The 25,193-nt window shown below is 39.9% G+C and overlaps 1 protein-coding gene across 1 annotated transcript; it reads left to right on the plus strand.

The window, feature by feature from the left end:
* The first annotated feature begins 1,914 nt into the window (after positions 1 to 1,914).
* LOC126249695 (uncharacterized) lies at positions 1,915 to 22,955 on the plus strand. Its single transcript, XM_049951373.1, has 4 exons — positions 1,915 to 1,936; positions 2,951 to 3,027; positions 3,132 to 3,471; positions 22,832 to 22,955. The coding sequence occupies exons 1-3, from the start codon at positions 1,934 to 1,936 to the stop codon at positions 3,415 to 3,417; spliced, it is 366 nt and encodes a 121-aa protein (XP_049807330.1). The 5' UTR covers positions 1,915 to 1,933; the 3' UTR covers positions 3,418 to 3,471; positions 22,832 to 22,955.
* Positions 22,956 to 25,193: the final 2,238 nt, after the last annotated feature.

The following is a 25,193-nucleotide window of genomic DNA, read 5'->3' on the forward strand; positions in this document are numbered from 1 at the left end:
GCTTCCTCTGAATCGAAGTGTACCAAAGAGGCCAGCTCACCGCACAGTGTCAAAACCCCAAAGGAACACTACAAAGCTATTTACATTGAAGCTTGTGGAAAGGTGCAATCTTGCATTACTGAGCGGTTTCTTTCAACTGGACTCACACAGGTCATTCCAGTTGAACAAGAGTGCTTGCGTTTAGTAAACAGAGGTGGAACAAATTTGGAAAAAATCAACCGAGTTTTTCGAAAATGGCCGAGACATTGAAAGAGTGCGCTTACACTTGAATATGTTAGCCGATATCGCTAATAAAAAACAACTGGTCTCAAAAAACATGTGTAATGTAAGAAAGCACATTACACAAGAGCCTGCAGTTGGAGAACTGTTATGTGAAGTAGTGAAGTGCATTAAGCTTCTCCAAGTAGTTCCAATCACAACAGCAACAGCAGAACGATCATTTAGCGCCCTTAGACGTCTGAAGTCATATCTCCGATCAACAATGGGGCAGAAGCGATTGAACACTTGGCTGTTCTTCATGCCCACCGAGATGTTTTGGATGAATTGGATATTCGACCGGTCATCAACGACTTCATATTCAGTAATCCAGTCATACCGTCGACAATGCACCTTTCTAAACACTCTCTAGCCCTAATAATGGCATTTAGAGCAATATTAAAAATCTTTATAAAATAGAGGATTAAATACATACATAATGTTAAATTTTCAGTTTCTAAATATTAGTACTAGTTTAGTACTGTATTACTATATTACTATAGTACTATACTTCAATATTTTTAGGGTGTATGACCCATTTAAAACCCGCTATTTACATACTTTTTTACTGAAAGTATTGTCATTCTGTATTAGCTGTATTAAACCATTAAAGCAATATTTTATGTTTCATTCTTTCAATGATACATAGTTTAGGATTTATGTAAATATAATTTCAGTCTTTAGAGAGCTATATATGCACTGCTGTCTAATAGTCTATAAGCATGAATATTACTGTAAATTAAATTAGCTTTTTACGAAAATACCGTGCATGTTTATGTTTTGTTTCTTTTTTCAAAGGCAAAACATGTGTCAGGCTTGTCGAGTTTCCCCGAGTGCCAAGTTATCGAGAGTCCAGTTTTCGTGGTTCTAATGTTGATCATATGACTAAAATACTTAAAAAATTTAAAACTCACTATTTTTCATCTAAGAATTAGAAAATTTCTTGGGGCAAGACCCCAGTATGCCGCCCCCCCCCCCCACCCTCACAATATTTTTTATTAGTCGGCGCCCCTGCTTCGGAGGCTAACAGTACTCATAAATAGTGGGAATTAACAAGAATATTTCTGTACATAGTTAAATAGTGTGTAAAGCTATCTGCCTTTTAAAATCTTGTGGCAAAGCATGAGAGGTGAGGAATTATGTGTTTCCAAATAGTAACGTAGTTCCGAGCCGATGCAATACTTTTTTATAAAATAAAACTAAACACTGCTAAAAATTGTGTTTATTGATTACCAAAAGGCTACTTGCGACTCTACCAACAATGTACGTAAATGAGAGAGAAAATTTTGTATGGTTTCTACATGTAATTTTGCTGCTTTTAGTATCCAGAGCCATCTCACATTTTCGGAAGCAAAGAGAATAGTGGCGAACGGCGAAATACTTTTAAAATTTCACACTAATCTGGCTACACACTTGTTGGAGAGCCAATATATTGCAAGTGAAATTTATAATTGTTGTCATATGGTTCCGGTACGCTATTTGGAAGGATTGGTTATTATCTTTAGGCAGTAAACTACAAAAATTTGGTGAAACTTCCGTGCATTTGTATAACAACTCTACCAGAGCAGTTTGAACTTACCGGTAGTGACGCCACTCGTTTTCCTACCCCCCCCCCCCCTGCCGGCCCCTTTATTTAGTTTGAATGTTAATGGTCGTAAGTCGGACGTCGTTTCCCAACATGGTGAGTCTTTGATGTCGTGCAGTAAATTCGATTACTGCAATTACTAAATTAATTTGTAACATGTAATTTTTAGCTATCCTAGTAGCTCAGTTCATTCCAGTAAATGTGAAAGTTAATAATCTTGAGTTACGATCCAATTGTGCTGAACTAGCAATTCTGGTTATGGCAGCTAAATCAGAGCATAAATGCAGTTTCTGGCCAATGAATGTATGAAATTAAGTCAGCTAACTTTCTAAGGGCTGGAAACAATAACTTCAGCGTAGCTTAAGCTATTTTAAATCCAAAATGCCAACTGTTCTGGTACAGTATACAGTTCACGATTGTATGTTCCCCTTAAGAGCGCTGTTTCTTTTGTAAATGTATTTGATACCTTCTTGTTATTTTTGCGCTAAATCAACTTTTCTGTCTTATTTTCTTAGTTCAGCTCTACGACCAAAAAGTAAACGAAGATTTTAATTCTCGCCCAAATCATTTCAGCTGACGCCATATTGCAAAATGTATTGTTCATCTTGTGGGCCCTATTATGAACATTGCCAGATCCCACGTTCCAGTACGAGTAAAAAAAGATACTACATGCCCAGTATACATCACTTACATTATTGTTGCGGTTATTTCTTTACTCATGTTGGAACGTGGGCTCTCGGAATTTTGAAATAGAGAAATACAGAGGCGCACCAAAAATCGTTCTTATTGCTTCCCCGTCCGTAATGGAATACAATTGCACCAAAATGATATGGTGTAGTGTGCACCTTCCGCTGTCATCCGGCAGAATACAATTACTGATGCAAATAAGACACTTGTTTCTAAAATAAGGTTTAATTCATTGAAGCTAAACTATCACTGAGACACTTCACTTTCTAGAAGAACACTAATGTAGTGTTATGTTCTATTTTTCTCAGTTTTTCTGTGAATGCGTTCATAGTTTTCGTTGCTTTATTATCTCATGACTGCAGCCAGACATAGTTCATTGCTGACTTTTCTCACTGTTGCTGTGGGCGCCATTCTTTGTTTCAGGACAACGATGGTGATAAGCGTCCACGCAGCGAGCCGGGTTTGAGAAAATATGATTTGGCGAAATCGAAGAACGTGAGGTACGTCAACAGTCACCCATTATTCATTAACCAATAGAGTTCCCCACGTGAAACATAATTTCAGTACTCTCACGTTTTTTATGTTTTCTACTTTTTCTCTCCAGTAGTCGCGATTCTTCACGAGATATCGTTGCTAAGCAAAGAGAGCGTCCACTTGATCTAACTGTGAAAGGCCAGAAGTTGGTCACAGCGCGAGGGCAGTACTCCAAATACCGCCAGGCGTGGGGTAAACATTTGCAAGATGTAGAGAGCCCACTTCAGGAAATGCGTCGTTTAATGGGAACCCTCGAAATGAAGCAACCTGTGCCAGCATCAAGTACGAGTCAGGATACTGCACAGGCCAACAGTAAGATAAAAGAGACTCAGGAACAAAGTGCAGACTCAAATTGATGGTATCCGAAGACCCGCCCATGCTAGATGCTACAAGCTTAAGGATATCTGCAGGTAACTCTATTCATTTATTGCCACTCATTTTTCTTCTTGGAAACAGAGACTGAAGCAGAACAAACCACAGGTGGCATGTGTGCATTTTGTCAGCTTACACTGTAAAGAGAGTGTGGATGGTCCAATTGGAATGATGCTGAGTGGCAAATTCAGATTTTTTAGATGAATGCCACTTCAACTTTTCCTACTAAGGTGACTGTATATTTGTTAGACACTGACCTGGAGGCCATAGTCTTTTTGTTTTTATTGGTGAGTGGCATAGCAGAGAAACGCCATTGTGCAATTAAGTGGTTATACTGGACAGATAGTGAAGGCTATCTGAACAACAACGACTATACCATGAAGCGTTTTGGAGTATGTGGTTCTGGACTACTTTTGGGTAACTCCACATTCCATATTTCAGCATAACAGTGTCCAAGTTCAAGTGGTGAAGGATATACAACCCTGTTTCATACAAAACCACTATTTATCCATCATAAATTTTCACCTGTCTGCATCCTGTCAAATGCATCTCATGAACTGGTAGACAACTTATTCACCATGACCTTTCAGCAACCATAGCTAATACTTTGTAGTCTCACATGCAAATGATGTAAAGGAAGATCTCCTAGCAGCATGTACTATCTCAGATTGCATCATTTGAGACCTTACACAGTTCGAAATTGCCAAAGTCTGATTTCTTTTTTCCCCCGTATAACCTTTGCATTAAAAAAATGTTCAAATGTGTATGAAATCTTATGGGACTTAACTGCTAAGGTTATCAGTCCCTAAGCTTACACACTACTTAACCTAAATTATCTTAAGGACAAACACACACACCCATGCCCGAGGGAGGACTTGAACCTCCGCCGGGACCAGCCGCGCAGTCCATGACTGCAGCACCTTAGACAGCTCGGCTAATCCTGCGCGGCCCTTTGCATCATTTGAGACCTTACACAACTCGAAATTGTCAAAGTCAGAAATCTTTTTTTTTTTCTTCATATAACCTATGTTTTTCATATACATTATATCTGGTAGATCTTAATTTTAATCACATATATTCTTGGCTGAGCAATTTTATAAATGTTCATGTACAGAGTGTTGTTGTTATTGTTGTGGTCTTCAGTCAAAAAATGGCTCTGAGTACTATGGGACTCAACTGCTGTGGTCATCAGTCCCCTAGAACTTAGAACTACTTAAACCTAACTAACCTAAGGACATCACACACACCCATGCCCGAGGCAGGATTCGAACCTGCGACCGTAGCAGCAGCGCGGCTCCAGAGGTCTTCAGTCCTGAGACTGGTTTGATGCAGCTCTCCATGCTACTCTATCCTGTGCAAGATTCTTCATCTCTCAGTACCTACTGCAACCTACATCCTTCTGAATCTGTTTAGTGTATTCATCTCTTGGTCTCCCTCTATGATTTTTGCCCTCCACAGCTGGCCGAAGTGGCCGTACGGTTCTCAGCGCTGCAGTCTGGAACCGCGAGACCGCTACAGTCGCAGGTTCGAATCCTGCCTCGGGCATGGATGTGTGTGATGTCCTTAGGTTAGTTAGGTTTAACTAGTTCTAAGTTCTAGGGGACTAATGACCTCAGAAGTTCAGTCCCATAGTGCTCAGAGCCATTAGCCATTTTACCCTCCATGCTGCCCTCCAGTACTAAATTGGTGATCCCTTGATGCCTCAGAACATGTACTACCAACCGATCCCTTCTTCTAGTCAAGTTGTGCCACAAACTTCTCTTCTCCCCAGTCCTATTCAGTACCTCCTCATTAGTGATCTACCCATCTAATCTGCAGCCTTCTTCTGTAGCACCACATTTCGAAAGCTACTATTCTCTTCTTGTCCAAACTAGTTATCGTCCATGTTTCACTTCCATACATGGCTACGCTCCATACAAATACTTTCAGAAACGACTTCCTGACACTTAAATCTATACTCGATGTTAACAAATTTCTCTTCTTCAGAAACGCTTTCCTTGCCACTGCCAGTCTACATGTTATATCCTCTCTACTTCAACCATCATCGGTTATTTTGCTCCCCAAATAGCAAAACTCCTTTACTACTTTAAGTGTCTCATTTCCTAATCTAATTCCCTCAGCATCACCCGACTTAATTCGACTACACTCCATTATCCTCGTTTTGCTTTTGTTGATGTTCATCTTACATCCTCCTTCCATGACACTGTCCATTTCGTTCACCTGCTTTTCCAAGTCCTTTGCTGTCTCTGACAGAATTACAATGTCATCGGCGAACCTCAAAGTTTTTATTTCTTCTCCATGGATTTTAATACCTACTCTGAATTTTTCTTTTGTTTCCTTCACTGCTTGCTCAATATACAGATTGAATAACATTGGGAAAGGGCTACAACCCTGTCTCACTCCCTTCCCAACCACTGCTTCCCTTTCGTGTCCCTCGACTCTTATAACTGCCATCTGGTTTCTGTACAAATTGTAAATAGCCTTTCGCTCCCTGTATTTTACCCCTGCCACCTTCAGAATTTGAAAGAGAGTATTCCAGTCCACATTGTCAAAAGCTTTCTCTAAATCTACAAATGCTAGAAACGTAGGTTTGCCTTTCCTTAATCTAGCTTCTAAGATAAGTCGTAGGGTCAGCATTGCCTCACATGTTCCAATATTTCCACGGAATCCAAACTGAGCTTCCCCGAGGTCAGCTTCTACCAGTTTTTCCATTCGTCTGTAAAGAATTCGCGTTAGTATTTTGCATCCGTGACTTATTAAACCGATAGTTCGGTAATTTTCACATCTTTCTTTGGGATTGGAATTATTATATTCTTCTTGAAGTTTGAGGGTATTTCACCTGTCTCATACATTCTGCTCACCAGATGGTAGAGTTTTGTCAGGACTGGCTCTTCCAAGGCTGTCAGTAGTTCTAATGGAATGTTGTCTACTCCCGGGGCCTTGTTTCGACTCAGGTCTTTCAGTGCTCTGTCAAACTCTTCACGCAGTATCGTATCTCCCATTTCATCTTCATCTACATCCTCTTCCATTTCCATAATATTGTCCTCAAGTACATTGCCCTCGTATAAACCCTCTATATACTCCTTCCACCTTTCTGTTTTCCCTTCTTTGCTTAGAACTGGGTTTCCATCTGAGCTCTTGATATTCATACAAGTGGTTCTCTTTTCTCCAAAAGTCTCTTTAATTTTCCTGTAGGCAGTATCTATCTTACCCCTAGTGAGATAAGCCTCTACATCCTTACATTTGTCCTCTAGCCATCCCTGCTTAGTCTTTTGCAATTCCTGTCGATCTCATTTTTGAGACGTTTGTATTCCTTTTCGCCTGCTTCATTTACTGCATTTTTATATTTTCTCCTTTCATCAATTAAATTCAATATTTCTTCTGTTACCCAAGGATTTCTTGTAGCCCTTGTCTTTTTACCTACTTGATCCTCTGCTGCTTTCACTACTTCGTCCCTCAGAGCTACCCATTCTTCTTCTACTGTATTTCTTTCCCCCATTCCTGTCAATTGTTCCCATATGCTCTCCCTGAAACTCTCTACAACCTCTGGTTTAGTCAGTTTATCCAGGTCCCATCTCCTTAAATTGCCACCTTTTTGCAGTTTCTTCAGTTTTAATCTACAGTTCATAACCAATACATTGTGGTCAGAGTCCACATCTGCCCCTGGAAATGTCTTACAATTTATAACCTGGTTCCTAAATCTCTGTCTTACCATTATATAATCTATCTGAAACCCGTCAGTATCTCCAGGCTTCTTCCATGTATACAACCTTCTTTTATGATCCTTGAACCAAGTGTTAGTACAGAGCGTATGACTTCGTTTTGTTTAGCACAAAAATGGATAAGGCAAGTATCTCTTATTCTCTTAGATAATTGTAGCATAATTGAAGAACAAAGTCAAAATGAAAGAGGAGAAAGAATTATATGTCACTGGTGCATGTTATAACAAACTTCTACATTATGGGGAAGGTGTGATTGTGTGATTGCCTATTAGCTCTTAAATTCATTGTTTTCTTACTGTTGATCCTAGTATTTGTGTTAATGAATTCATTAATGTCTGCTTATTCTTTCTAATTGCATTTTTCTACGGTTCTTTTAAATTATTGTGCATGGATACCACTTCAGCTCATTACATAAAGCAGCAGCGGCTTTGTCTCCATTCTTTTTAAATGTGAAATAGCTTCTCAGACTTTGCAGCTAACATACGTGCACTACAAAATAACAGATGACATGTGTCATATTTGCATAATTTTCCAGTAAGCATCTAAACTGAATTGTTTTATAGCTGTAGCAATAGAAAATTTATTTTTAGTGTGCCAGTATCATCCAGGTCTAATTTATTGAAATGTTTTATTGGTTCTGCTTAATGCTTCACCTTCAAATATGGAATATATTTTTGATCCACTGTTCATGTGTTATGCACAGGAGACATTGGCATGATAGAATGAAGAACAACAACTGTACACAACATTAATTTTATTAAAATAAGTTTATGAAAGATGCTCAAACAGTCTTCCATTTGTTTAACTACATGCTGGAAGACTTGACCAAACTACTGTATGAGGGCAATATTGTGTTTCATCTTCTGAAATGCATCACTGATGCAGACAGTCAACTCAACTCTGGTGGATACTGGAGCATTGTAGGTGACCTCCCTCATGAAAAGACTTTGATTAAATCAAAGAAATGCACTGAGCAAGCAACAAGTCCATGCTAAACCATCATCAGTTCCATCATACTGGAATCAGAGCTTGCTGCTAACAGCAAGCAGTGCTGTGACCAGTAGTTCCATAAGTGCAGTACAAAGAAACTGAAAGTAAGTCAGTCCATTTAAGTGTTCTGCAGAGGAACAGCTTCAGTCTGAATGTTCATGAGAAACTTTGTTAGTGAGATCTTACAACAAACACATATGGGTTCATGTAGTAAGATGCACTGTTTATGTAATTTAGCTATGAGAACAGATACGATGTGTAAAGTAGGTTTGATCTGCCACTGTCACCTGTCAGAAAGCAGCATTATTAGCATTTTCAAGAAGAAACGAATGCATAAATTCTGTCTGAGTTGCAAAAGTTGGTAGTTTTAGTGCATGCATCTTTTGAAGGCAGTACATAGTTGAATGTACATTATTAAACCTCTCTATCACAAAGTCCTGAAAATCTAGTATTCTCACTTTACACTTTTACCACCAATATGCTCCTGATGAAGCCTCTCAGGATGGAGTTTTACCCTCTCCCTTAATTTCATTTCCAATTTAACTAACAAGAATGGAAATACACACTACATCTAGCATTTACTTATTATTCGTAGGTCCCATTCCCCAGTTTGTTCCTCAAAGCACCTTCTACAGCAATTCCATTATTTGCTGAGTGTAACAGAATGATTTCAATGTCTAGGAGTGTAGTGGCCACCTTGAGGTGCAAATTGTCAAGGGGAATCCATTTTTGAAAACATCATCCAATGGTGCTAAATAGTGTCGAAGTTACTGAACCAACACCTGCCACTTGGCCATTTGTTTGGCAGCAGATGTGAGTTTTAAATTTGTACAGTGAAGCTTTAGATGCCTGTGTAACATGAAAGCTGTGATGCCCATTATGTGAAGTTCTAGCTGTGGAAGGGCTTGTGAGCAGAAGATGTTAGCAATTCCCAATATGGGTTCCAGCGCCCCCTTTTGTGCCTCAAGACATCTTCTTCAGCTCTTTGAGGTTTGTTGGTATCATTTTGTTACATCCTCTGTCTAAATAGCACAAAGCATCATCGCTGAACTATGACTAACCTATTTAATGCTGTGTAGATCAACTTTTTGTATTCTGTGTCACTGCAGTGTGATACGGCAGTGTTGTAATTAAATGTTGTAAGTAGTTTTGTGGTATGCCCAACCACACTATTTATAACTTGGCTTCAGTTTCCATACGGAGATTGATAATTTGGGGTTCACTCAAAATGATGGAACTCAACATGTATTCTTCAGACCACTCCTCCAAAGTGTGTAAGTGCAGCTATGTAAGATATTGTAGATGTTTATGAAAATTGCAACATCACATCCACAAAGTGCTCATGTTACTAGAACCAAGGTACTCCTATACAGGCACAACAGGTTAAAGTTCTGGTGTTGCAGTCTGCCACTACTGTGAATGCCCTTAACAACACATTCATTTCTCAATTGTATGAATACGTGGTGTCTGTTCTTTCATACACCACATTCAGATTCACTTAACTCTTGATAACCCACCAGTGTAGCAGCAGTAATCAATCTAATAACAGCACGAGACAATTGCTGTCTTACATAGGCATTGCCAACCACAGCGTGTGAACCATTTAATGAAACATCATTGAAACATCATTTAATGAAACATCATTGAAAGGCCCACTCATGTACCCTTGATGACTGCACGACACAAAGCTTTATGCCTTGCCTGTGCCTGTCAACACCAACATTGGATTGTTGATGACTGGAAAGACATTGCCTGGTCGGACAAGTCTTGTTTCAAATTGTATCAACTGAATGGACGTGTACAGGTATGGAAACAACCACATGAATCCATGGACCTGGCATGTCAGCAGGGGGGACTGTTCAGGTTGGAGGAAGCTCTGTAATTGTGTGGGGTATGTGCAGTTGGAGTGATATGGGACCCCTGATATGTCTAGATATGACTATGACAGGTGATTCATACATAAGCATCGTGTCTAATCACCTGCATCCATTCTTGTCCATTGTGCATTCTGACGGACTTGGGCAATGCCAGCATGACAATGGGACACCCCACGCGTCCAGAAATGCTACAGAGTGGCTCCAGGAACTCTTTTCTGTGTCTAAACACTTCTGCTGGGCACTAAACTCCCCAGACATGAACATTATTGAGCATATCTGGGATGCCTTGCAATGTGCTATTCAGAAGAGATCTTTACCCCCTCATACTCTTGCATATTTATGGACACTCCTTCTGGATTCATGGTTCCAGTTCCATCCAGCACTGCTTCAGACATTAGTAGAGTCCATGTCACATTGTGTTGTGGCACTTCTGCATGCTCGTGGGGTCCCTACACATTAGTCAGATGGACCAGTTTCTTTGGCTCTTCAATGTACATGGAGCACAGGGGAAAACTCAATCGACAGGGGACAACTGACCCATCATAATAGTACTATTAATGTAAAAACCCCTCTAAAAGGCCAATTAGTCCTTCCTAGCAACATCTATATTATCTCATGTTATTTCCTGTAAATCTGTTGAAACTTTTAGTTTTTTCCATCACAGCAACAGTTATGCTAAGGGCTTAAAAAAGTTTACCATATAGATACAGAAAAAAGGTGAAGGAAGGAAGATTATGGTTTAATATTCCATCAACAACAAAGTCCTTAGAGATGGAACATGAACTCAGATTGGGGAAGGATTTGAAAGGAAACTGGTTGTGTCCTTTTCGAAGGAACATTCCTAGAATTTGTCTTAAATGATTTAGGGAAACCACAGAAAACCTAAATGTCAATGGCTGGACAGAGAATTGAACCCTCACCCTCCTGAATGTTAGTCTGATGTTTTACTGCTGTACCACCTAGCTTGAAAGGGAAAAAAGAAAAGGGTATATTATGGATGAATCAAAGGGTCATAGAATGCTATGATAATTGTGAAATGTTCCTAAACATAATTTTATTTCACATTGACGGTCTCCTGCATTTATCATCCATGAACATACCTGTAGCCCTTGGTTTGGCAGTGCCTGCTATATTCTTATAACTAACTTTGTGAAAGACTGCATCTCAGTAGAAAGATGACATGTTGAGTTACAGACAGACACAACAAAAACACACTTACACATTCGCTTTTGGCCAAAGTCTTCTTCAGACAAGGAAATACACATTCATGCACACAAGCAAACACACATGACCACCATCTTGAGCAGCTCAGCCCGAACAATATTTACAGCTAAACTAATGAAGCACTAAGAGTACTATGTGTGATAATTAGTAAAGTCATCATCATAATCTATACCTAGCTTTTCAGGAAATCCTTCAGCAACAGATGTATCACAATAGGGTACTGCACCACCTGCATTCCATTTCAACTTACATACCCACTTGTTACTTATGATACTTTTACTCATTGGTGGCTGCACAAGTTCCCAAATGCCAATAACTTGATCACATTTTATTTCCTCTTCCATGATCTTTATCCAGCCTTGTCTGTCACTCCTTGACATAGCTTCATACAAGTTCACAGGATATTCTCCCAAACTGGAGAAATCACTTAGCAGATAGGTGATATAATCGTGGCTGTACTCTTTGAGTTTGGGTAGATGGGCTGACAGTCTGACTGGCTGGTCATCTCATGGTCCATTGGCACCATCTCACTCACCTTTATGTCTACCACTGACTGAGCATCCAGGATGTTGTCGAGGTCTCAAGTGGCATTACACTGTCACTCTTGCCTCCCACTACTTCCCCTGCCTCAAGCTGTTCAGCATACTGTTCATTTGGCCAGAAAATACCTTAATATTCACTTACAGCTGGTTGCCCTGTTACTGCCAGCCGTGTACTCATTCTCCACAAAAACAACATTCCTGCCTTTCACAGTTTCCTTGGGACTGTGTTGATCAGATAGTCTGTAAACTTTAGTCATTTCATTTTAAGCTATAAAAACAAGTGGCTTGCCATGGCATCCCTCTTTGACTGTTTTCATCTGGTACTTGGAAAAGGGCTTGCAACCACTTTTAAATGGTCCAAAGAAGATACTTCACCCTTTTGTAACACCTGTAGAGTCATATCATTAGGTGCTGTATGAGGGGGACAGTTCTTAATGTAAACAGCCATATTCCCTGCCTCTATCCAACATTGCTGAGGTAGACCAGAGACAAATAACAAAACACTGTGCCATCTCATTAACTGATCTGCTAGTCCTGCCCACAGCATCAGTCTGTTCTGAACTATAGGGCACACTAATCTGATTCTCACCCTCATTCTCCCTATGAACTGAATCAAATGTAGAGTTCACAAATTCAGCGGCAGTGTTTGATTTAATAGCATTGATGTTGGCACCAATACTGTTTTCTTCCCAATGTTTAAACTCATAGCAAAATTAAATCTTTGATCCTAATCCTTGAGAAAATAACAGAACATCATCCTAGAATAGTCATTCTCTAGTAGACACATGTAGTTACCCATGCAATGTAGCATTTGCTCCATGGGATCACATACATCCATATGCAGCAAACCAAGCACCTCAGATGCACAATGTCCACCAGCCTTAGGAAATGGAAATTAAAACATCTTACCAAGCACACATGAACTACTCTTTTCAATTGATTCAGAATCACACCGCTTCAACATCAACCTTTCACTCTGTAAACATGAGTTAAGTTCAGTGTCAACTCCAACATGACCAATTCCATGAAGCTGTAAGTCTTCCATGCTACTACACTACCCAAAGAAAAAAGTGGAGCACCCTTAAGGGAAGGAGGTAATGAAATGAAACATCATGGGTGAAGAGGATATGTGATGTTATTGCAATGATTACAAAATCATGTTTACTTTATAAATAACTTATTAGTATGAGCCCACATATCAGTATGAGGTTGAACCCCCTCTGGCCTGTATGCATGCACTGATTCAGTTGTGAGTGTGTCATAAAGCCACTGTATGCTCTCCTGTGGCAAGCAACCCACAGCTGTTGTAACTGGTCCTTGATATCCTCAATAATGGCTTTGGGACAGAGTTGACATCTGAGCTGGTTCCACACGAAGTTCTACTGGAGACATATCTGGGGATCTTACTGGCCATGACCTCAGCATCACATGACCAATGAGTAGAAGCAATGTGAGGACAAGCACTGTCCTTTTGGAAAATGACACCAGGGAACTGTCACATAATAGGTAATGTATGAGGATGCAAGATGTCTGTGACATACCATTGTGCCATCAGAGTTCCCTTAATCACTACCAACTGTGACCTGAAGTCATACTCGATAGCTCTCCACACCCTGATGTCAGGGGTAACACCACCCTGCTTCTACAAAACTTTGGAAGAAGGGTACCTCTCCTCAGGTCACCACCATACTTACCAAAAATTGTATCCAAAGTTGTGCAGAACCACAATTCATCCCTAAACAGAATGCAATGCAATTCATCAGCAGTCCATAATCCCAGTTATGGAACCACTTCCAACACAACCGCTTGTGTTGGTGTGTTAACAGCAGCCTATGCATGAGACAGTAATTCTGTAGTCCGGTTGCTGCTAGTCTCCAACAAATGGTGTAGGATGAAACAGAATGTTTCAGTGAATCCATCACTTGTTCTCAGATGGCAAGCATAGATTTGAAAGGGTTGCAGCACACTTGGTGCACAGTCTGATGAATCTTCCTTATGGCAGACATATGTGGTTGACCAGAATGTGGAGAATGGCTATGTCTGCCCTCAAGTTCCCATGCAGTCCAGTATAAGGCCACTGTAACATCTGAATGACCCACAAACTGTATTCAACGAGCTAATCTAAAGGAGACTCAAAAATGAGGCCCCTTTTAAAGTCAGTGAGGTGCTGATAATGCTTTCTGACACAAGTATGCAGCATCTCCACATTCATCACAGTGATCACTCAACTTTGATGCTGTTCACACTCCCTATAGACCCGACCAGAATTGGTACTGACACTAAATATGAACAACATTGGCGCATTCTGGTGGCCATTCTGCCACCCAAAACTGCAGTTCTAATCATTTATGTATCTGCAAGTGGCATGTACGTGTACAAAGTTACATTTACATCTGACCAAGTCTCCTGGTTCCTTATCTTTTTTGTTGGGCAGTGTAATTTTAGTAATAGCTACAGCATGTTTAACTAACACAGGTTCAACATTTTTTTAGTCATAAATGTCATTTAACTTTGGCCCATAACACGGTAGCTCACCCCTTTTGAACATCTTACACCCATCTTTGCCAAAAACAACATTTGTTCCTTTCTTAACCAAAACAGAAACTAACTACAAATTAGTGGCTAATCCAGGGACATGAATAATATTTTTGATTGAAGGTATATGTATATATTGACAATAAAACTACCTTTCCATTCATTTAGTAATTCAAAATTTTCTGCATGCTTCACAATTTATTATTTGCAGTTTTCTGGTATAAAATCTTGAAGCTAGCCCTTTCCTGATATTATCTGTGATAATGCTTCACAACCAGCAATTCACTCATACTGGTGGAAACCTGCCACACCAATTGCATGAAAAGATGACTTGTCTGCTCCCTTGGAATCCTTCTATAACTACTCTTGCCTCCGAAGACCATCGATCTTGAAGTGGCCATACTTCCAGCAACTGAAACACTTTATTTTCTTGTTTGTCATTGTAAATACCCTACTGTGATTTGCTGCAATGCTTTATGAATAAATTACTGTCACCACTGTCTTTATCCAACTTGATGTAGTAATCCACACTCCCATTTTACAACTGTGCTTTCATGTTTTCTGGTGTGAAATTTTCATCCACTGTACTTGACTCTTTATCCATCTGGTAAGACGGACAATTTTTTTTGGTAAACCTCTCAGGATAATAAGTGCAATTATTCCATTGCAAATAATAAGCACAATTAGTCCATTGCAAATTGGATTGCCTATGCTCTGCAGTTTGTTGACTACATTCAAAATATGAGTTACGTGATAATGATCACTTTCTTCAAATCTGGATAATGTGGTATCCAACAGAGCATCCCAGAGATTCATCCACCTAGTTGTGTTTTTACCAGGAAGCAGCTTTTATAGGGTATTTCAAGATGCCTTTGTTTTGTTGTTTTTTTCCAGATGTGTATACAGAGATTATCCACATGCAAAAGCATAAATGTCAATGTTTCTGTATCCTTCTTTATATTGATAGCAGCACTTGCACTCATGGAATAGTACCATAATTTTTCACGTGTTGGGATTAGTTTCATCCTAAACTTCCATGTGTTGTAATCGTTTTTGTCTTTCAATTTATCTGCCACTGGAGTCATGGTTTTCATCAAACTTAAATTTGAATAGTCTTACAAACCTGAATTCACAAGCTAACCCAACAAGTTTCACAAATAGTGTAGTCACATGACCTGGTACACCTTTCAGTGATTTATATTCCTACCAGCATGACATAGAAATTCACTGCAAAAATTTACCATCCTGGGCTCATTATTTGTTAGAATGTGGTGGTGTTTATGATGATATTGATATATAAACATTACATCATCATCAAAAGTACATTGTATATGCATATCTACATCTACATCTACATTCATACTCCGCAAGCCACCTGACGGTGTGTGGCGGAGGGTACCCTGAGTACCTCTATCGGTTCTCCCTTCTGTTCCAATCTCGTATTGTTCGTGGAAAGAAGGATTGTCGGTATGCTTCTGTGTGGGCTCTAATCTCTTTGATTTTATCCTCATGTTCTCTTCGGGAGATATGCGTAGGAAGGAGCAATATATTGCTTGACTCTTCGGTGAAGGTATGTTCTCGAAACTTTAACAAAAGCCCGTACCGAGCTACTGAGCGTCTCTCCTGCAGAATCTTCCACTGGAGTTTGTCTATCATCTCCGTAACGCATTCGTGATTACTAAATGATCCTGTAACGAAGCGTGCTGCTCTGCGTTGGATCTTCTCTATCTCTTCTATCATCCCTATCTGGTACGGATCCCACACTGCTGAGCAGTATTCAAGCAGTGGGCGAACAAGCATACTGTAACCTACTTCCTTTGTTTTCGGATTGCATTTCCTTAGGATTCTTCCAATGAATCTCAGTCTGGCATCTGCTTTACCAACGATCAACTTTATATGATCAGTCCATTTTAAATCACTCCTAATGCGCACTCCCAGATAATTTATGGAATTAACTGCTTCCAGTTGCTGACCTGCTATTTTGTAGCTAAATGATAAGGGATCTATCTTTCTATGTATTCGCAGCACATTACACTTGTCTACATTGAGATTCAATTGCCATTCCCTGAACCATGCGTCAATTCGCTGCAGATCCTCCTGCATTTCAGTACAATTTTCCATTGTTACAACCTCTCGATACACCACAGCATCATCTGTAAAAAGCATCAGTGAACTTCCGATGTCATCCACAAGGTCATTTATGTATATTGTGAATAGCAACAGTCCTATGACACTCCCCTGCGGCACAGCTGAAATCACTCTTACTTCGGAAGACTTCTCTCCATTGAGAACGACATGCTGCATTCTGTTATCTAGGAACTCCTCAATCCAATCACACAATTGGTCTGATAGTCCATATGCTCTTACTTTGTTCATTAAACGACTGTGGGGAACTGTATCGAACGCCTTGCGGAAGTCAAGAAACACGGCATCTACCTGTGAACCTGTGTCTATGGCCCTCTGAGTCTCGTGGACGAATAGCGCGAGCTGGGTTTCACACGATCGATATGACAAAGGAACAACAAGACAAAGATAGTCCACTGCCCCATAGATGGTTACAGCTAAGATGAAATAAGCTGCCAGATTACCAATATAACAACAGTTCAGTGTCTGTCCAGGCTACCAAACTGATGCAAGTTTTGCATACTTCTCACTTATTTATATGCCGTGGAAAAGGGCACACTTTTGAGAACCATTAAGGTTGGTTAATTACATAGAACTGTTGAAAACATGTGAAAAATTAATATATTTTGCATGCTCTTCATACAGAGGCATGTCATCCCAAGTACTTGACTGACACCATCCTGATATATTAATAGATATATTTTTGGTTTCTGATGGCATTGTTCTCTTTATTGTGGTTCTTTGGCACACATTATTTGCATTTACAGGGACCTCTGAATTACTGGATGCTGATAAGCTTCCTTTTATAGAAATTTCACATCAGTATTAGAAAAACTGATAAAAAGGAAACCATCAAGGGTCATAATCTGTGGTCATTTTTTATATCAGTTTCCCTACAGAAGGCAATGAATGACTACAACCTTGATATGAAGGGTACAGTTCGAACTGGGGTAACCAAGCAAAGTATGGGTGCTCTTGACCAAGTAACTAGCGAAATGGATTGTTCCATTAGGTCTCCAAATCTTGGATTTTCTGACCATAATGCCCTGATTACACAGCAGTCTTTCTGGAAAGTAAACCTCAACCCAAAAAATGACAATACAGAGCAGAAGTTTTTATCAAAGCAATGTCCTTAATTTTTTGTCCTATATGCAGAGAGAAAACTGGGAGACTCTCAAACAGTAGACAAAATATTTGAAACTTTTTTAAACATTTCAGTTGCTATTTCCCTTTAACATAAAAAAAATGTGTACCAACAGAGCATCCTCCAACAGGATTACAGCAGAAATCATGACTCCAATTTAAGAACTACTTCACTGCATACAAAAGAATATTTATAAATGTAATGAATGCTGCAAAAACTACAAAATGACATCCTTTTGAAGTCTTCATAATATAAAAGCAAAGGCATGTATCAAGTAAGTAATGCAGAAACAGGTAGGAATAGGAATAGTGTTAGTAACATGAAACTTTAAGTAAATGCAACATTGACTACCGGCTGTAATAGCTTCAAGTTGAACAAATATATTTCAAGAAAGACACAATACGTGAAAGTCACAGATCAAGGAAGCAGAGTAAGACGTGTATACATTTTAATAGTCAAATCATAACTGAGTCCAAGTCTAGTGGCCACTGGCTGGCTGGCCGCTTAGGTGGTGCTGCTGCTGCAGGGCTGGCAGACAGCGCCACATGTAGAGGACGCGCGTAACTGCGCGGCGGCACCTTGAAAGATTGGTGAGTCACAACACTTTTCCCCCTTTGAATTTTTTTGCACAGGTCTCAATGGAGGTGGCTTGTAGATTGCTAACGTCCATAGGTGTTGTTTGACTGGCCGTAAAGTCGCGAGGAGGAGGCTTCCCATACGGACGGAAGTGTCCCCGTTGATAACGGGTCGAGATGACAGGAGATGTGGGGGTAGAATCTGCTGGGGCCCCGTGCACCAGTCTGCCCATTGCGGCAAGTCCGGTTGTTATAACAGGAGACATGGGCGATGTGTCCACGTCCGTAGGAGAAAGACGCGAGTAGAGTTGCTCCGACAGATGATGGTCATCTGGTTCCTGCATGGGCACGTCTCCTGGTGGTGTCAGTCCTTGTGCTGGCACCGATATGATGGTGAGAGTACTGCGTTGTGAGTAATGAGAGATTCCAGTATCCCGAGCGTCAGGTAGAGCTGAAGGTGGTGTAGCGGCATCTGGAACAGGCGTTGCCAGCACACATGCCAAAGCTGGTCCAAATGATGCACTGAAACACCTGTGTCTGTCTGGATTTCATACAGGCGTTGGCCACAGTGTCTTAAGATGCGGCTAGGACTTCATTTTGGCCGCCTGCCATATCCCCGTACCCATACAAGGTCGTCGGCAGTGAACCGGCCAAGCAAAGGCACCCACGGCCGTGAGGTGGAAGGCCGCAGAAGATGAAGTACCGTTCGGGGCTGTTGGCCATGTAAGAGCTCAGCCGGGCTGTGGTCGCCCATGGGGGTGAAACAGTAAGAAGCCAGAAATTGGAGAAGCGCATCATCAGCAAAAGAAGTCAGGAGTTTCCTCATCTGAGCCTTAAATGTGCGGACCAGTCACTCAGCCTCACTGTTTGACTGTGGATGGAAAGGAGGGGCCTTGACATGCATGACGCCATGACGGGCACAAAAATCCCCAAAATCGGAAGAGGCAAATTGTGGATCATTATCAGTAACAAGAGCAGAAGGAAGGCCTTCCAAAGAGAAAATGCAAGCTAGAGCATTGGTGGTTGCCACGGTGGTAGGCGACATGCAACGGACAATGAAAGGAAAGTTAGAGTAGGCGTCAATAATGAGAAGCCAATAAGTTCCTAAAAAAGGTCCCGCGAAGTCAGCATGAATACGCTCCCAGGGCTTCTCAGGCGAAGGCCACGGTGACAAAGTTGACTTCGGGGCGGTGGCCTGTGACGCACAAGGGCCGCAGGCAGTGACCATGTGTGCAATTTCAGAGTCGATGCCGGGCCAGTGCACATGACGGTGTGCCAGAGATTTTGAGCGAGAGACACCCCAGTGCCCATGGTGAAGGAGGCACAAGACCGAAGCACGCAAAGATGCAGGTACCACAACACACGGCGGAGCATTTTCGGTGAAAAGGAGGAAAACACTATCCCTAGCCGTGAGGCGGTAACACAAAGCGTAGTAGTTCCGCAATGGATCAGAAGTCTTAGCGGATGGACGATCTGGCCAACCCTTCTGAACACAGTGTAAAACCCGGGAGAGGGTAGGGTCAGAACCCATAGCAGCCGCCAGCCGGTCCCTGGTGATTGGGAACCCATCCACAACCCGCTGCTTGGCAACATCCAGGTGGAAACACAAAAGTTCACCCCTATCGAATGCCAGATCAGGACCCATGGGAAGGCGAGACAGCGCATCAGCATTCGCATGTTGAGCCGTCGGCTGGAAATGAATCTCATAATTGAAACAAGACAAGTAAAGAGCCCAACGCTGGAGGCGGTGTGCAGCCTTGTCGGGAAGTGACGTTGATGGATGAAACAAGGAAAGAAGTGGTTTGTGATCCGTAACAAGATGAAATTTGGATCCATAGAGAAAAACAGAAAACTTATGAAGAGCATAAATAATGGCCAAAGCTTCTTTTTCAATTTGAGAATACTTTTGTTGGGCATCCATGAGTGTTTTGGAGGCATAAGCAATGGGTAGTTCAGAACCGTCAGAAAAACGGTGCGCAAGGACTGCACTGACCCCGTATTGAGAGGCGTCCGTGGTAAGAACAAGATGTTGGCCAGGTCGATAAGTAGCCAGGCATGGGGCCTGTTCCAGCATAGTCTTCAATTTCTGGAGAGCTGCATCACATGACGCGGACCAGTGAAAAGGCACGTTTTTATGCAACAGACGATGCAACGGCTGAGCCACCGAAGCAGCAGACGGTAAAAACTTGTGATAGTATGCTATTTTCCCCAAGAAGGCCTGCAGTTCCTTTACAGATGTAGGGCGAGGAAGGGCATCGATCGCATCGACAGTTTGCTGAAGCGGACGAATACCATCCCGAGAGAGTTGAAACCCCAAGTACGTGATAGATGCCTGAAAAAATTTTGGTTTCTGAAGATTACACTTAAGACCGGCAGTCTGTAAGACATGAAAAAGTGTGCAGAGATTTTGAAGATGTTTGTCAGTGGTGGAGCCAGTGACAACAATGTCGTCCTGGTAATTTATACACCCTGGAGCCAGTGAAAACAATGTCATCCTGGTAATTTATACACCCAGGGACAGTGAGCAATAATTGTTCCAAGAATTGCTGAAAGAGAGCAGGGGTGCTGGCAACCCCGAATGGCAATCGTTGGTATTGATAGAGGTCGAAAGGCATGTTAAGGACCAGAAACCGCCGGGAAGCAGCGTCGAGAGGAAGATGATGATTAGCTTCTGACAGGTCAAGTTTAGAAAAATACTGGCCTCCAACAAGTTTAGTGAAGAATTCTTCAGGTCGAGGCATAGGGTAAGTGTTGATAGGGCATTGAGCATTTACAGTGGCTTTGAAATTGCCACAGAGACGAATATCACCATTTCGCTTAGCAATGACAACGACAGGAGAGGACCACTCACTGGGAGTGACAGGAAGCAAGACCCCTGAAGCAGTGAGACGATCCAGCTCTCATTTGACCTGATCACGAAGGGCCACAGGAATGGACCGAGCCCGAAAAAACTTAGGCCGTGCAATGGGTTTGAGCATGATATGAGCTTCAAAGTCGTTTGCACGGCCTAACCCAGGAGAGAAAAGGGACAAAATGTCATCGACAAGGAATGCAATTGAGCATAAGGAATAGCATCAGAGACGATGACACTAATGCCCTTATCTCAAATACAGATGAATCTCTCCAGTCAGCAGTTAATAGAAATACAGCCCTCCTAAACTCATGGCTTGCATGAAACAGACTGATCCTCAATGCAAAAAAGAGAGTAAGCCTAACCTTCTAAACCGTTTAGAACAGAACTCCCCAGGTTCCAACAGTAACACTAAGTGCCAGCAGTGTTAAATTTGTTAACAAGACAAAATATTGAGGGTTTCACATCACTGATACTTTCACACGGAAAAACAACATCAACATGATTAGTTCAAGGCTATGCAAAGTCTGTTTTATGTTACACTCACTGAGAAATGAGCTAAATGCCAGCACATTGACATGCATGTATTTTGCTCTTTTCCATTCAGTACTGTGCTATGGAATTACTTTCTGTGATCAAAGTACTGAATCTGTGAAATTATTTATACTGCAAAAAATCAGTTAGAATAATCCTGCATAAACAATAAAGAGAAACCTGTAAACCACTTTTTAATAGAGTAAACACACTGCCTCTCCCTAATCAATATATATTTGAACTGCTCTGTTTTATTAAACAAAACATCAGTATACTGCACAAGAACCTTCCGAACAGTCACCACCATGATACAAGGTCAAAATAACTGTTAAGATTAGTTTCTCATTTTACTAAACTGTATAGTAATAGTATTAAATGTATATAAATCCAACTAGACAACCATATCCAAAAAAAGTATATATGCTTTTTGAGAACGCCTAACAAAGCATCACTTCTAGAGATACAAGATTTTCTTGAATGTATTCTTTCATAAATTATATATTTTGATTATCTTTCAAAACTAAACTGTTTTATTAGAAATAAGCTATTGTCCAGTAATGAATTTCAGCTGTTTGATTATGACTAGCATTATTATTTGAACTTATATTATTATGAATGCACATGTACTGGTAACATATCTTCAGTGTGATGTATACTGTAAGAAACAATGTTATGTCTATATATGTTCTCATAACATCTGGCTTGTCCCATATCATATTGTACACATCTGTACAATGAATGATTGCATGGATACATGAAGATACAGATACAAATACAAATACTAATATGTCCAGCATTGCAGGTTGCTTAGGAAGTAAGCAGTAGCTTGCACTTGCCCCCTGGTAGCAGTATTGGCCATTGGCCTGGAACTTCAGTCTCATGGTCTTACACCTATCTTCTGTGCCCACAAAACTTCCTTGGAAATCAATCTATCTACTAGGGAAAATGGTATCAAGATCTCTACAGTAGTTCCTGAGAGTAGGCCTGAATGTACAAAATCGCAGTTGGGGCCTTCAGTTTATATTTGTGCAGAATAGAAGGTGTCATTCTGTGCTAAAGTGATACATTTAAATTTATTGATATTGGTAAAATGATAGTGACAGAGTAGAAATATTTATTGGATTAACAACATAAGCATATATAAGTGCCTTTACCTTAACTGATAAAAAAACTGTAAAACACTTTCATTGCATTTTGTGTTAATGTACAACTTCTCATATAAAGTATAAAAAATGAGGTACTGTGACTTTCTTACAATGTTATTCTTTAACTTGTTACAGCAGAGACACTGGAAGAGACGAATATGGACTATTCAATCCACACAGGATACTTGATAGTAAAAGTTCAAGTACCATCCTATCAGCTGTATATAATGCCAGTCCAAATATAATGTGAATATTTCAGAACTTTGTCCATTATTTTGAAATAACAAAATTTTGTTCATGGTAAATTTTTGTTGCTTTATTATTATAATTAACAACAAACAATATTTTGCAAATTTCTTTTGAATCACATGTTCCTTCCAGTTGCTTGTCTAATGTAAATTTGATATCTTATTTTTATAATATTGTATTCATCATATTTTTTGTGACGAACAATGACTAATGTTTGTGAGCCTATTGTAAGATTATGTCCTTCACACAGCTATTGCTTTGGTATAAAGTGAAGTTATTTGAAAGTATGGAATTCTTCTTTTCACTGTTTGTGGACAGTTCATAACAATTATTTCTTTCACCCAGCTATTTGTTTGATATAAAGTTGAGGAGTAGCTTTATTTTTGTAGTTTTATAAATTTCTGGGTTAATTAGCTGTGATTTGGTAATTTTCGTTTGGTATTAAGATCTTTTTTTCCTTTGTATTATTTGCATTTTTGGTATTGTGTTCCTTACATTTCAAGTAATTGTGTTCTTATTTGGATTATTTGTGTGAATAAATCATGCTTAATCTACTTGACATTATGGTATTTCTATTTTTAATTTCCAAGTGAGACATTGTTTGAAGAACAGCCTTTTGCTTTATCATGCCTTTTCCTACAGCAGTTCTGATTTATCATTTACTAAAAATCAAAAGAATATTAAACAGTTATTACAGAGAGCTCCAAAAACACGAATAACTAAATATCCTTTTCAACAACAGTTGAAGTCTCCAGTTATAACGTGAATTTACTTTAAATAAAATCCCAAATGCACTCTTCCAAGTGTCAATTTTGGAAATGTTGTCTACCCAGCCTAGACAAATTAAAAACATGTTGTCATTTAAGTCACTGAGATAATGTTTTAACACTGTAATTAGTAGAATTAGCCACCTTATGTAACACTGTTTTTGCTGTGATACAGAACAATTTATTAGGCTAATTCTAAGAATGACAAGGATTGTTAAAGTAGTATCTGGGATTAATAAAGACTTCACTGTCTTTTTCCATTGATGTCAAAGCCATTTTACACATCCTTGATATGGTGGAAATAGATATGTAAAAGATCATAAATACTTATGCAGAGCTGATATCTGTTACTACTTCATGTCAACTGAGAAAGTTTTTTCTTACTTCTCATGGAATTGGCTAGTTATACTGTTCCATGCTAAATGTGTACATTGCACTTGTTTTGCATGACATTTGGAGGCAGGCTTTTTTCTGCTACAGTCTACAATATGATATAGGTCCAACATTGCTGTAACAAGATTAAAATTCCGAAGTATTTAACAGAAGGCTGAAAAAATTGCAAGCACTGGAGAGAGGAAACTGAGACTGTTAGAATCACTGTAGGTTTCACTTTCATAAAGTTATAAGTCATCATTTGTATTCTGTTCAGTTACATTGTCTAATGTTGTCTCCAAGCTGGCATCTAACAGTGATATATGAAACTTGCCAGTTATAATCAGTATGTGACTCCAGCAGGGAAAAGCTAATTTTACAATAATGCCTATCTGCCAGCTCTATAACAATGCTGTACACCTCACAATTATTTGGATTTAGGTGTTCTGAAGGACTTTGTATATGTGATTGCATTTTGCCTTGTATGTATTTTACACTGTGTTAAAAATGACATTTGGCATACCTTTCATGGTGGTGAAGTGGATTTACATTCGTGCAGTATGGATCCATTTGAACTTAATTTTTTTTGGAAACTCAAGCACATCGCTATGAATAACAAGAGTAATGTTTACAATAGCATTAACAGTGGTGTTAGCAACAATTGGAGAGGTTGCAGCAACAACATCAAAAATAAACATAGCTCTTTTTAGCACAAACCACAACAGTGTCGCATCCAGATGCTCTGCCTTTTACGTCATTTAACAATGTTGTAGAAGGTTAGGAAACGATAGTTATGACTTTTATAATGACACTTCTGAGTTTTGCCAGCAGAATCACCAAGGCAATATTGTGCCTTCTTTCTTTCTCAGTTTTCTGTAGATTTTGTGTTTCTTGAAAATAGTCATAGCTGTCAGTACATTAGCTTTCTCTGAAATTCATAATTTGTTGGCTGCTCATTATGCAACAAAAATTCATATTATAACCTTAAGTTTCATGTTCCACCAATGATAGAAGTTACTAATACAGTTATATGGATTCTGGATTGCAGTTGTGCCTGGCCTTGATCACCACCATCAGTTTGCATCTTCTGAGCCTGAGGCTAAGAGGTC

This window comes from Schistocerca nitens, chromosome 3 (assembly GCF_023898315.1).
Source record: "Schistocerca nitens isolate TAMUIC-IGC-003100 chromosome 3, iqSchNite1.1, whole genome shotgun sequence".
Classification (NCBI taxonomy): Eukaryota; Metazoa; Arthropoda; class Insecta; order Orthoptera; family Acrididae; genus Schistocerca; species Schistocerca nitens.